The following is a 12,181-nucleotide window of genomic DNA, read 5'->3' as shown; positions in this document are numbered from 1 at the left end:
TTTGGAAGTTACTTGCACGGGATGTGATAAAAGAACTCTCCTCTAGTACATTTACAAAATCAAAAATAAATGACAAAAAAAAGGGTTTTAAGCAATAGAATAATGGGGTACAAGTTTAATCCAGTTCATGAACTCCACATGTATGATATAGTTTTGTACAAACCTTCTAAACCTTCTGATGCCCATCAGAAGCAAAGTACAATGCTTATGATCTTTCACAACCTGTTTAAGACATGATTAAGGTTGAATTTGCCCCACAATATATCAATTGGAGGTGTTTCCCAGTCCATACCTGTGTTGGTCAGCTAAAAACAAATTCATAACACGGTAGATAAGACACTAAAATGCTGGAGTAACTCAGCGGGTCAGGCAGCATCTCTGGAGAAAAGGAATGGGTGACGTTTTGGGTCGAGACCCTTTTTCAGACTGACAGCCAGGGGAGAGGGAAATGAGGGATCCAGAGAGATGTAGAACAAGTGAATGAGAGATATGCATGAAAGTAATGATGATAAAGGAAACAGGCCACTGTTAGCTTCTTCAAAACGCTTTAACCGATCCTACATGGGATAGATCCTCCCACTACCATGTGAGGTTGGAATTGGATCCTTTCATTCCACATTCATCTGAGCCAAGTGACCATTATGATATTGAATAGATTAGGTGAAGCCAAGTGAACCAATGTGTATTTGACATCTTGCTAATATGAAGGTTACATGAATAGCAGCCACTTGGTGCACAAGATCATGAGAGGAATAGATGGTGTGAAAGTGTTTTACCCAGAGTTAATGAAACAAGGATCATAGGACATAGGCTTATGGTGACGGGAGAAATATGTAATAGGAACATTCTTTACACAGAGTGGGGTGGGTGTGTGGAACGAGCTGCCGGAGGAGGTGGTTGAGGCAGGTCGAATCAGAATGTTTAAGAGACATTTAGACGGATACATGGATAGGACAGGTTTAGAGGGATATGGGCCAAAGGCAGGCAGGTGGGACTAGTGTGGATGGGGTATGTTGGTCAGTGTGGGCAAGTTGGGCCGAAGGGCCTATTTCCACGCCTATGACACTTACATGGATTGATGGATTTGCTGCGATTTCTAAAAGGAGGAGGTCGACATGAAAGTGCAGGTATGTGGTTCAGGATGAGTTTGGGTTCCCTCCCACCAATTGCTTGAGGGTGCCGGTAATCTAGAAGAGCAGTAAAGAAGAATCACAAAGGGTTCTGAATGATGGTTGGAGAATGCTTCTGTAAGAATACATTTTTTAAAATATAATTTCATTTCCCTTCATAGACTCTGCCCATGGAATAATAATTCAGGAGACCCTTGGCTTTTCCAACACTCATCAAGCTACAACAATCGATGTAACAGGGTGGTGAATCTGTGGAATTCTTTGCTATAGAAGTAGGCTGTGGAGGACAAGTCAATGGGTATTTTGAAGGCAGAGCTAGATAGATTCTTGATTAGTACGGGTGTCGGGGGTTACGGGGAGAAAGGCAGGAGAATGGGGTTAGGAGGGAGAGATAGATCAGCCACGATTGAATGGCGGAGTAGACTTGATGGGACCTTAATTCTGCTCCTGTCACTTATGAACGTACTTGATAAACTGCTGAGCGAACTAACCCAGAAACAAAGGCAGACAAAAATGCTGGAGAAACTCAGTGGGTGAGGCAGCATCTATGGAGCGAAGGAATAGGTGACGTTTCGGGTCACCCGAAACGTCACCTATTCCTTCGCTCCATAGATGTTGCCTCACCCGCTGTGTTTCCGGAAGGGTCTGGTCCCGAAACGTCACCTATTTCCTTCGCTCCATAGATGCTGCCTCACCCGCTGAGTTTCTCCAGCAATTTTGTCTACCTACGATTTTTCCAGCACCTGCAGTTCTTTCTTAAACTAGAAAGAAAGGTGGTTATTTAAACCCTTGCGGTGAATTTGTGTTAAAGTGGCAAGCGTGCAGAAGTTTTTAAAGTGAGTTTAGTGGTACTGGGAAGAATGAAGAAGGGGGGGGTGGGAATTAAGAAATCACATAATCCCCATCTCCGAATTATACCGTGAACCGTTGCAAGCTGGAGGTGAAAGATAGGGCTCTTAAAAATAGCGGAGTCATGGGATATGGGGAGAAGGCAGGAACGGGGTACTGATTGGGGATGATCAGCCATGATCACATTGAATGGCGGTGCTGGCTCGAAGGGCCAAATGGCCTACTCCTGCACCTAATGTCAATTGTGGTGAATCTGTGGAATTCTCTGCCACAGAAGGTAGTTGAGGCCAGTTCATTGGCTATATTTAAGAGGGAGTTAGATGTGGCCCTTGTGGCTAAAGGGATCAGAGGGTATGGAGAGAAGGCAGGTACAGGATACTGAGTTGGATGATCAGCCATGATCATATCGAATGGCGGTGCGGGCTCGAAGGGCCGCATGGCCTACTCCTGCACCTATTTTCTATGATTCTATGTTTCTATGTCTATACATTGGCTATAAATTTCATGCACATGTTGATTTAGGCAAGGCTTTTACATCTGAGTGTTTACAGTGCACTTGTTGTCATTGAAAATAAAGATTCCAAATGCTCTGCTCATCATTTCTGCTCTGCTCTTCAAAAATATTTCTTCTGGGTACACCACTTTCGACAGTACATTAAAATAAAACAACTCTGCATTAAATAAAATGTCACGGACTCGTGTTTATTGGGGGCGGTGGGGGGGGGGGGGGGGGGGGGGAGGGCGACTTCACCGTTCCTTCCCCGGGATGGGACAGGCAGGGACACCAAAACGACTCTTGCCGACCGGTTGGCAATCCCCAGCTGGCTGATGGATTCAAGGTCTCCACGTGCAGTGGGTCGTTCAGCTGGAAGGAATTATTGACCATACATTCAGTCACATCCCATCCTCACTCCCACCACTGGCGTTGGCCGTGCTGGGGTCAAGCAAAGGTCTTCACTGCCCTGTGCAAGGTCTTCAGAGATGGACATCTTCGTGGGGGAACGTCACCCTCTCAGCACAAAGTGTCTGTGTTGAATGAAAGCTGAGCCTGAAAAAGAACAAACAGAGGACATTTATCACCTCCCGTTTCGAATCCGACCTTTCTGTCCTGGGCCTCCTCCATGGCCAGAGTGAGGCCCACCGTAAATTGGAGGAGCAGCACCTCATATTTCACTTGGGTAGTTTACACCCCAGCGGTATGAACATTGACTTCTCCAATTTTAGGTTGTCCTTGCTTTCTCTCTCCTTCCCCTCCCCTTCCCAACTCTCCCACAGTCTCCACCTCTTCCTTTCTTCTTTCCCCCCCCCCGCCCCCCCACCCCCACATCAGTCTGAAGAAGGGTCTCGACCCGAAACGTCACCTATTTCCTTCGCTCCATAGATGCTGCCTCACCCGCTGAGTTTCTCCAGCATTTTTGTCTGCCTTCGATTTTTCCAGCATCTGCAGTTCTTTCTTAAACACTTTTATTAAACGTTGTATTTTAGTGAAAAGTTTTTATTTGCATGCTGTACAGTTAGAGAAACTAACTGTACAGTTAGAAAAACAGGGATGTAATGCTGAGTCTCAATAAGGCCGCAGTTGGAATATTGTGAGCAATTTTGGGCACCATATCTGAGGAAGGATGTGCTGGCTTGGAGAGGGTCCAGAGGAGGTTTACAGGAATTATCCCAGGAATGAGTAGGTTAACATATGATGAGTGTTTGACGGCACTGGGCCTGTACTCGCTGGAGTTTAGAAGAATGAGGGGGGATATTGAAACGTACAGAAGGCTTGGATAGAGTGGATGTGGAGAGGATGTTTCCACTAGTGGGAGAGTCTAGGACCAGAGGTCACAGCCTCAGAATTAAAAGACATTCCTTTGGAAAGGAGATGTGGAGGAATTTTAGTCAGAGGGTGATAAATCTGTGGAATTCATTGCCACAGAATTCTGTGGAGGCCAAGTCAATGGATATTTTTAAGGCAGAGATAGATAAGATTCTTGATTAGTATGGGTGTCAGGGGCTATGGGGAGAAGGCAGGAGAATGGGGTCAGGAGGGAGAGATAGATCAGCCATGATTGAATGGCGGAGTAGACGATGGGCCAAATGGCCTAATTCTGCTCCTGTAACTTACGACATGACACGATAGGGACAATTTACATTTATACCAAGCCAAGTAACTGACAAACCTGTACGTCTTTGGAGTGTGGGAGGAAACGGCAGCTCCCGGTGAAAAACCCAGGCAGGTGACGGGGAGAACGTACAAACTTCGTACAGACAGCACCCGTAGTCAGGATCGAACCTGGGTCCCTGGTGCTGTGAGGCAGCAGCTCTACCGCTGAGCCACCGTGCCGCCCTGTGTATTAAACCTTGCACTGAAAGCTTTAGTGAAAAGCTTTTATTTGCATGCAATACAGTAAGTGAAAAGGTGGGCCAATGCAGACAGATGGGATTGGTATAGATGGGATATGTGGGCCAGCACAGGCAAGTTGGGGCGAAGGGCCTGTTTCCATGCTGTAAGACTCTATGACCAAACAACTGTACATAATTACAATCAAACAAGCCGTCCACAGTGCACAAGTGAAGGGTAGAGTTGCTGCCTCACAGCGCCAGAGACCCCGGTTCGATCCCGACTACGGGTGCTGTCTGTACGGAGTTTGTACGTTCTCCCTATGATCTGCGTGGGTTTTCTCCGGATGCTCCGGTTTCCTCCCAAACTCCAAAGACGTACAGGTTTATAGGTTAATTGACTCGAGTAAAAATTGTAAATTGTCCCTAATGTGTGCTAGTGTGTGGGAGTAGATGGTTGGCGTGGACTCGGTGGGCCGAAAGGTCTGTTTCTGCGCTGTACCTCTGCACTAAACTAAAAGTTATGTACTGAGGATAAACCCTCAGTAAAGCTGTGGAAAGACTATGAATGATTACATTCGAGCCATTCACAGTGTACAGATACATGATAAGGGAATAACATTTAGTGCAAGGTAAAGCCAGCAAAGTCCAATCAAAGTGTTCAAAAGGGAACTGCAGATGCTGGAATATCGAAGGTACACAAAATTGCTGGGGAAACTCAGCGGGTGCAGCAGCATCTATGGAGCGAAGGAAATAGGCCCGAAACGTTGCCTATTTCCTTCGCTCCATAGATGCTGTTGCACCCGCTGAGTTTCCCCAGCAATTTTGTGTACCTAAGTCCAATCGATGAAGGGTAGCTGAAGGACAGGGTGAAGTGTAGAAATTCTTTGATCACAACTACATGAGTTCACTCGCTCTTTGATCACTCGATTCTTTGATCACTCGAAGATAGACACTAAATCCCGGAGTAACTCAATGGGATGGGCAGCATCTCTGGAGAGAAGGAATGGGTGACGTTTCTCCAGTCTGAAGAAGGGTCTCAACCCGAAACGTCACCCCTTCCTTCTCTCCAGAGGTGTTGCCTGTCCCGCTGAGTTACTCCAGCACTTTGTGTGTCTGTCTTCGGTAGGAACCAGCGCCTGCAGTTCCTCGCCACACATGAAGTACTCACTCGTTCCTCCTCGAAGCTGATTAAGCCTTCGTCGTCACTCTCAAGCTCCTCGGGCTCGTCGACGGTCAGCGCCTGTAGCTCTGTGGGCGTGGCCCGTGGCCGCAGGAGGCTGAGGACACACTTGACGGGGGAGTGCATACTCCCAGCGTTGACCAACTCCTGCTGCTCCAGGTTGTCGCTCTGCTTCTTCGCAAAGTTCACAAATACCTGCAGTGACCACAGTGGAAGAAGTCGTTTAGTTTATAGACAATAGACAATAGGTGCAGGAGTAGGCCATTCGGCCCTTCGAGCCAGCACCGCCATTCAATGTGATCATGGCTGATCATCCCCAATCAGTACCCCGTTCCTGCCTTCTCCCCATATCCCATGACTCCGCTATTTTTAAGAGCCCTATCTTGCTCTCTCTTGAAAGCATCCAGAGAACCGGCCTCCACCGCCCTCTTAGTTGAGAGACACAGCACGGAAACAGGCCCTTCGGCCCACCGGGTCATTGATAGAAAAAAATTCATAAAGTCCTGGAGTAACTCAGCGGGTCAGGCAGCATCTGTGGAGAACATGGATAGGTGACGTTTCACAGAGTGCTGGAGTAACTCAGCGGGTACAGCAGCATCTATGGAGCTAAGGAAATAGGCAACGTTTCGGGCCGAAACCCTTCCGGGTTTCGGCCCGAAACATTGCCTATTTCCAGAAGGGTTTCGGCCCGAAACGTTGCCTATTTCCTTAGCTCCATAGATGCTGCTGCACCATAACTCAGCGGGTCAGGCAGCATCTGTGGAGAACATGGATAGGTGACGTTTTTGGACACCCTGTGATAGGGGAAGATGCCAAAGTATTTTGTGGTCCTCATCATTTTCAAGAATTGTAAACATGCTGCTGTTTACGATGAACTCTTCACGGGAGCGCAGCTAGACCTCGGAGCGCTTCTTCTCACGTTTCAGGATGTACTTACGTTGTCCAGCGTGGTTTGACTGACGGAGTAGTCCTCAATGCCCAGTACGTCGACCACTTGCTCCATCTTACTGAAAACATGGGACAGTGAAATGTTCTCTGACTTGAGCTGGTATTGCACTTTGGTATGGTGCCTCTCCTGTAACATAACAAGCAGACGTCTTTATTTATTCATCTGTTTATTTATTTATTTGTTTGGTTTTTTTTAATTAGAAGCGACGTACATACATCTTAATCATGATATGCAACATAATACATTTTGTGTACAACTTCTTTTTTTTTTTTTAACTTTAACCAGTAATAGAAAAAGAGAAAAGAGAAATAAGAGAAGAATGAGGATAGTAGTGAAGTGTGGTCCGCAGTAGTTGGCGTTAAATGGATGATGATGGTTAAGTAGACTGCGTGCTGGAGAGTGTGAAAATAAATAAATAAATAAATAAACCGAAGGCCGCAAAGAGAAAGGAAATAAGTAAAGAATCCAACAAGCAGATGTCAACGTTACAGAATATGTATTCACGTACGCCCAATGTAGTTTGACAGCAAGCCGTAATTACTTCTAATTAATCCAAGTATTAAAACAGCTCCCAAATGGTCCACAATGTAATAGACGTTGGCGAGGCCACAGGTTGTGGGAAAGATGTCGTCAAAATGGAAAGGGTGCAGAGAAGATTTACGAGGATGTTGCCCAGGACGCGACGCACCCGATCTGTAGGGGAGGGGAACTGCAGGTGCTGGTTTACACTGCAGATAGACACAAAATGCTGGAGTAACTCAACGGGACAGGCAGCATCTCTGGATAGAAGGGATGGGTAACGTTTTGGGTCGAGACCCTTCTTCAGACTGAGGGTCAGGGGAGAGGAAACAAGAGATATGGAAGGGTAAGGTGTGAAAATTACAGATCAAAGGGGACAATGACCAAGGAAATCTAGACTGGTTCATTGTTAGCTGAGGGGGAGGTGACTACGAGGCCTACAATCGGTAATATTTAATCAGGAGGACAGTGGGATCAAAGATCCTATAGTGGAGCAAGATAGACCACTCCTGCTAAATGTAATGGGCTGGCGTGTAGTACGCAACGGAGCGGAACGTGGGCCTTTTTTTCATCCATTTCAGTAACCCGACCCGACCCGACCCGACTCGCAGTGTAGTCAACGTTGCGGGGGAACAGTTTGTGTTAATAAATTATAATTCTGAAAATGAGATTTTTACCAAATAACTTTTATTTTTACGAGGATGTTTCCGTAACCGGCTTCCGTCTCCGCACTAGTATCTTTGCTCCGCTACGGGATCTTTGGTGCGGAGACGGAAGCCGGTTACGGAAATGGGGCCGAAAATTACCCACGAATCTGCCCATGACCGTACTACATCTTTTTCGTCGAGTGATCTATCTTGCTCGCTATAGGGTCTTTGAGTGGAACTAGTTGGAGAACATGGATGGGGGAGGGATGGATAGAGGGGGAAAGCAAGGGTTACTTAGATAATTTTGTGCAATTTAGAGTGGCCATTTATACTCCAACCTGCAAGTGTTTGGACAGGCGAGAAAACTGGAGAAGCCAGTCGGACCTGTTTCCGAGCTGTATCTCTAATCTAAACAAAACTATGTTACATTTAAATCTCATGGGGACAATGAGAGGGTGGAGAAGGCAAGATATTCCAATCCTACGTTGAAGTCCAACAAGAAGCATCTCGACCAGAAACGTCACCTATCCATGTTCTCCAGATGTGCTGCCTGACCCGCTGAGTTACTCCAGCACTCTGTGCCCTTTTGTGTATTAACCAGCATCTGCAGTTCCATATTTCTAGATGGTGACAGAATTATCTCCTGGGCGTGACGTGCCCACGAGCTGAGGTTATCTTTCCAAAGATCGTCCAAGTTCAAGTGAGTTTATTGTCATGTGTCCCTGTATAGGACAATGAAATTCTTGCTTTGCTTAAGCACACAGAACATAGTAGGCATTTACTACAAAACAGATAAATGTGTCCATATACCATGATATAAATATATACACACATGAATAAATAAACTGGTAAAGTGCAAATAACAGAAAGTGGTTATTAATAATCAGAGTTTTGTCCGAGCCAGGTTTAATAGCCTGATGGCTGTGGGGAAGTAGCTATTCCTGAACCTGGTTGTTGCAGTCTTCAGGCTCCTGTACCTTCTACCTGAAGGTAGCAGGGAGATCAGTGTGTGGCCGGGATGGTGTGGGTCTTTGATGATACTGCCAGCCTTTTTGAGGCAGCGACTGCGATAAATCCCCTCGATGGAAGGAAGGTCAGAGCCGATGATGGACTGGGCAGTGTTTACTACTTTTTGTAGTCTTTTCCTCTCCAGGGCGCTCAAATTGCCGAACCAAGCCACGATGCAACCGGTCAGCATGCTCTCGACTGTGCACCTGTAGAAGTTAGAGAGAGTCTTCCTTGACAAACCGACTCTCCGTAATCTTCTCAGGAAGTAGAGGCGCTGATGAGCTTTTTTGATAATTGCGTTAGTGTTCTCGGACCAGGAAAGATCTTCAGAGATGTGCACGCCCAGGAATTTGAAGTTCTTGACCTTTTCAACCATCGACCCGTTGATATAAATGGGGCTGTGGGTCCCCCTCCTACTCCTTCCAAAGTCCACAACAAGATTGCAGGATCACTAGGGCTCGCAGCTCGTGCACAGTTGTAGCACTCTAGACTGATCACGTCAGTATTCCTTGCTCTTTGGTTGATCCATGTGTATTTACGTATGAATGAATTAATGAATAAGTTTATAGGCCAAGTGTGTTTACATACAAGGAATTTGCCTTGATGCTCCGCTCGCAATTAGCAACACGAAATACAGCAAACAATTAAGAATAAAATATAAAAACATTAAGAATAAAATATTAGAAGGTAGACAAAAGTGCTGGAGAAACTCAGCTGGTGCAGCAGCATCTGTGAAGCGAAGTAAATAGGCAACGTTTCGGGCCGAAACCCGAAGGAAATGGGTAACGTTTGGCAACGTTTGAAACCCTGAAGGAAATAGGCAACGTTTCGGGTCGAAACCCAAAGGGTTTCGGCCCGAAACGTTACCTATTTCCTTCGCTCCATAGATGCTGCTGCACCCGCTGAGTTTCTCCAGCACTTTTGTCTACCTTCGATTTTCCAGCATCTGCAGTTCCTTCTTAAACAAGAATAAAACATTGTAGTTTAAACATGTGAATGAGATAAAACACCAGAGCAAAAGTAGGCTTCAGGCGTTTGGTTGTGTGAGCAAGATTTAATAGGAATCTGAGGGGTAACATTTTCACACAAAGGGTGTTGGGTGTGTGGAACGAGCTGCCAGAGGAGGTAGTTGAGGCTGGGACTATCGTAACATTTAAGAAACAGTTAGACAGGTACATGGATAGGTCAGGTTTGGAGGGATTTTATATAGGCACATGGTAGTGAGGGGAATGGAGGGACCTGGATCACGGGCAGGCAGATGTGATCAGTTTAACTGGGCATCACGTACAGCACAAACATTGTGGGCCGAAGGGCCTGTTCCTGTGCTGTGCTGTTCTATGTTCGACAACAAGGTAACGTTTAAGAAACATGTGGACAGGTACATAGACAGAACAGGTTTGTGGGCCAAATGCGGGCAGGTGAGCAAGTAAGTAAGTTTATTGGGCAAGTATTCACATACAAGGAATTTGCCGTGGTGCTCCGCCCACAAGTAACAACATGACATACAGTGACAGCTAGGAATGGCTCCGAAAACACTAAACATTAATGATAATAAAACATTAATGATAAAACACCATTGATCAAGCATGTGAACCAACAAAATACCAGATCAAAGGGAGGCTAGCGTAGCTGGGACATTGTTGGCCGGTGTGGGCAAGTTGGGCCGAAGGGCCTGTTTCCACATTGTATGACTCTACGTAAACCAGACCATGGACCCCAGCCTCACTCGTACCTTCAACACCGCCTCGGGGAAATTCCGGTTGAAAAAACGCACGACTTCTTTCACGTAGAGACTGGACTTTGTGCGGACGGTGATCATATAGCCGTCACCAAACCTGGGACAGAAACAAACGCAATCAATAAAATCACTCTTTGGGTTGAAAATGGCACAGAATCTATTTCAACAGCACGCAGACATCCCTTTGAGTTTGCAATATCATCTGTCATATATCACAGTATAAGAGGATAAATATATAGACACAGAATGCTGGAGTAACTCAGCGGGACAGGCAGCATCTCTGGAGAGAAGGAATGGGTGACGTTTCTTCAGTCTGAAGAAGGGTCTCGACCCGAAACATCACCCATTCCCTCTCTCCAGAGATGCTGCCTGTCCCGCTGAGTTACTCCAGCATTTGCAGTTCCTTTCTACACAATCTTCAGTATTTGCCTTAAATAGGGTTTTACGATCAGAATCTTGAATAATGCCTCCTTTTGCTAGTGGATATACTTTGTAAATTAATAACAGAAAGGTTAATAGGTGATAGGAGCAGAATTAGGCCATTCGGTCCATCAAGTCTACTCCACCATTCAATCATGGCTGATCTATCTCTCCCTCCTAACCCCATACTCCTGCCTTCTCCCCATAACCCCTGACACCCGTACTAATCAAGAATCTATCTACGTATCACCACCTTAAAAGTATCCATTGACTTGACCTCTACAGCCTTCCATGGCAATAAATTCCAGATTCACCACCCTCTGACTAAAGACATTTTTCCTCTTCTCCTTCCTAAAGGAATTCTGAGCCTGTGACCTCAGGAATAAGGGGTAAGCCATTTAGAACAGAGACGAGGAAACACTTTTTTCTCACAGAGAGTGGTGAGTCTGTGGAATTCTCTGCCCCACAGGGCGGTGGAGGCAGGTTCTATGGACGCTTTCAAGAGAGAGCTAGATAGGGCTGTTAAAAATAGCGGAGTCAGGGGATATGGGGAGAAGGCAGGGACGGGGTACTGATTGGGGATGATCAGCCATGATCACAGTGAATGGCGGTGCTGGCTCGAAGGGCCGAATGGCCTACTCCTGCACCTGTTGTTTATTGGTCCGAGACTCTCCCACAAGTGGAAACATCCTCCGTGCATCCACTCTATCCAGGCCTTTCACTATCGTTAATTAGTTGAAGTCACCACGTAGACAACTTCAAAGAGGTTGCTTAAGAGGAGACGTTGGAGCCAGCATGACAAAACATGTCGGGGACAACAATGGGAACAAAAGGTGTGGAGTTCCTTTGATTCAAAAACTATGTTGTGTCTCGCAAAGAAAACGAGCGACGTCCCTGAAGGGGAACAACGGAGCTGCCTGCGGTAATGGGCATGTTTGGTGATGGACATGCGATCCGCTCGGCCTGCCGTGCGCGGGAATGTGATGTTACCGGTTCTTCAGGTGCTGGATGCTGCCGAGACATCGGAAACGGCCGTTCACCATGATCGCCAGTCTGGTGCAGAGCGCCTCACATTCCTCCATGCTGCCGAGATAAAGGGAAGTGACTTAGAAACAGCAGACCTCCTCCTTTCTTGCCGCGCCACACAATTAACAGGAAATCACCGGGTTCTCGAGTCCTCAAGAGTTACTAAACTAAAGAATAAAAACATTGCTTTTGTTGCACCCTTTGATTTGTTGTGAGGGGGGAGGGAAGACAGTGGGTGTGGTTTTATTATCATTCTAGATGCCACGATAATAACCATTAATTTAATTCGGCTTTTACCACATCAAGCATTTTCTGATGACATGATAGAGCAGGTCTATAATTGCCATGCCTGACACGATGCAGACTACACCAACACCCAGAGAT

The 12,181-nt window shown here is 46.3% G+C and overlaps 1 protein-coding gene across 1 annotated transcript; it reads right to left on the bottom strand.

The window, feature by feature from the left end:
- Positions 1-2,611: 2,611 nt before the first annotated feature.
- LOC116990825 (ATP-binding cassette sub-family A member 2-like) lies at positions 2,612-11,876 on the bottom strand. Its single transcript, XM_033048852.1, has 5 exons — positions 11,762-11,876; positions 10,346-10,448; positions 6,428-6,565; positions 5,479-5,685; positions 2,612-3,027 (listed from the first exon to the last, which is right to left on the bottom strand). Exons 1-5 carry the CDS (start codon positions 11,851-11,853, stop codon positions 2,992-2,994), a joined length of 576 nt encoding a protein of 191 aa, XP_032904743.1. The 5' UTR covers positions 11,854-11,876; the 3' UTR covers positions 2,612-2,991.
- Between the last annotated feature and the right edge of the window lie 305 nt (positions 11,877-12,181).

The sequence above is a fragment of the Amblyraja radiata genome, chromosome 32 (assembly GCF_010909765.2).
Source record: "Amblyraja radiata isolate CabotCenter1 chromosome 32, sAmbRad1.1.pri, whole genome shotgun sequence".
In the NCBI taxonomy this organism is placed as follows: Eukaryota; Metazoa; Chordata; class Chondrichthyes; order Rajiformes; family Rajidae; genus Amblyraja; species Amblyraja radiata.
Note: the sequence above shows the minus strand (reverse complement) of the source record. Positions and strands in the feature narration are given on the sequence as shown.

Coding starts and splice junctions, on each gene's coding strand:
- LOC116990825 (XM_033048852.1), bottom strand. CDS start 11,853: ATGGAGGAATGTGAGGCGCTCTGCACCAGACTGGCGATCATGGTGAAC. Junction 6,566..10,345: donor TCCCCGAGGCGGTGTTGAAG/GTACGAGTGAGG, acceptor GTTATGTTACAG/GAGAGGCACCATACCAAAGT. Junction 3,028..5,478: donor TCAGCTTCGAGGAGGAACGA/GTGAGTACTTCA, acceptor GTTCTTTTTCAG/GCTCAGCTTTCATTCAACAC.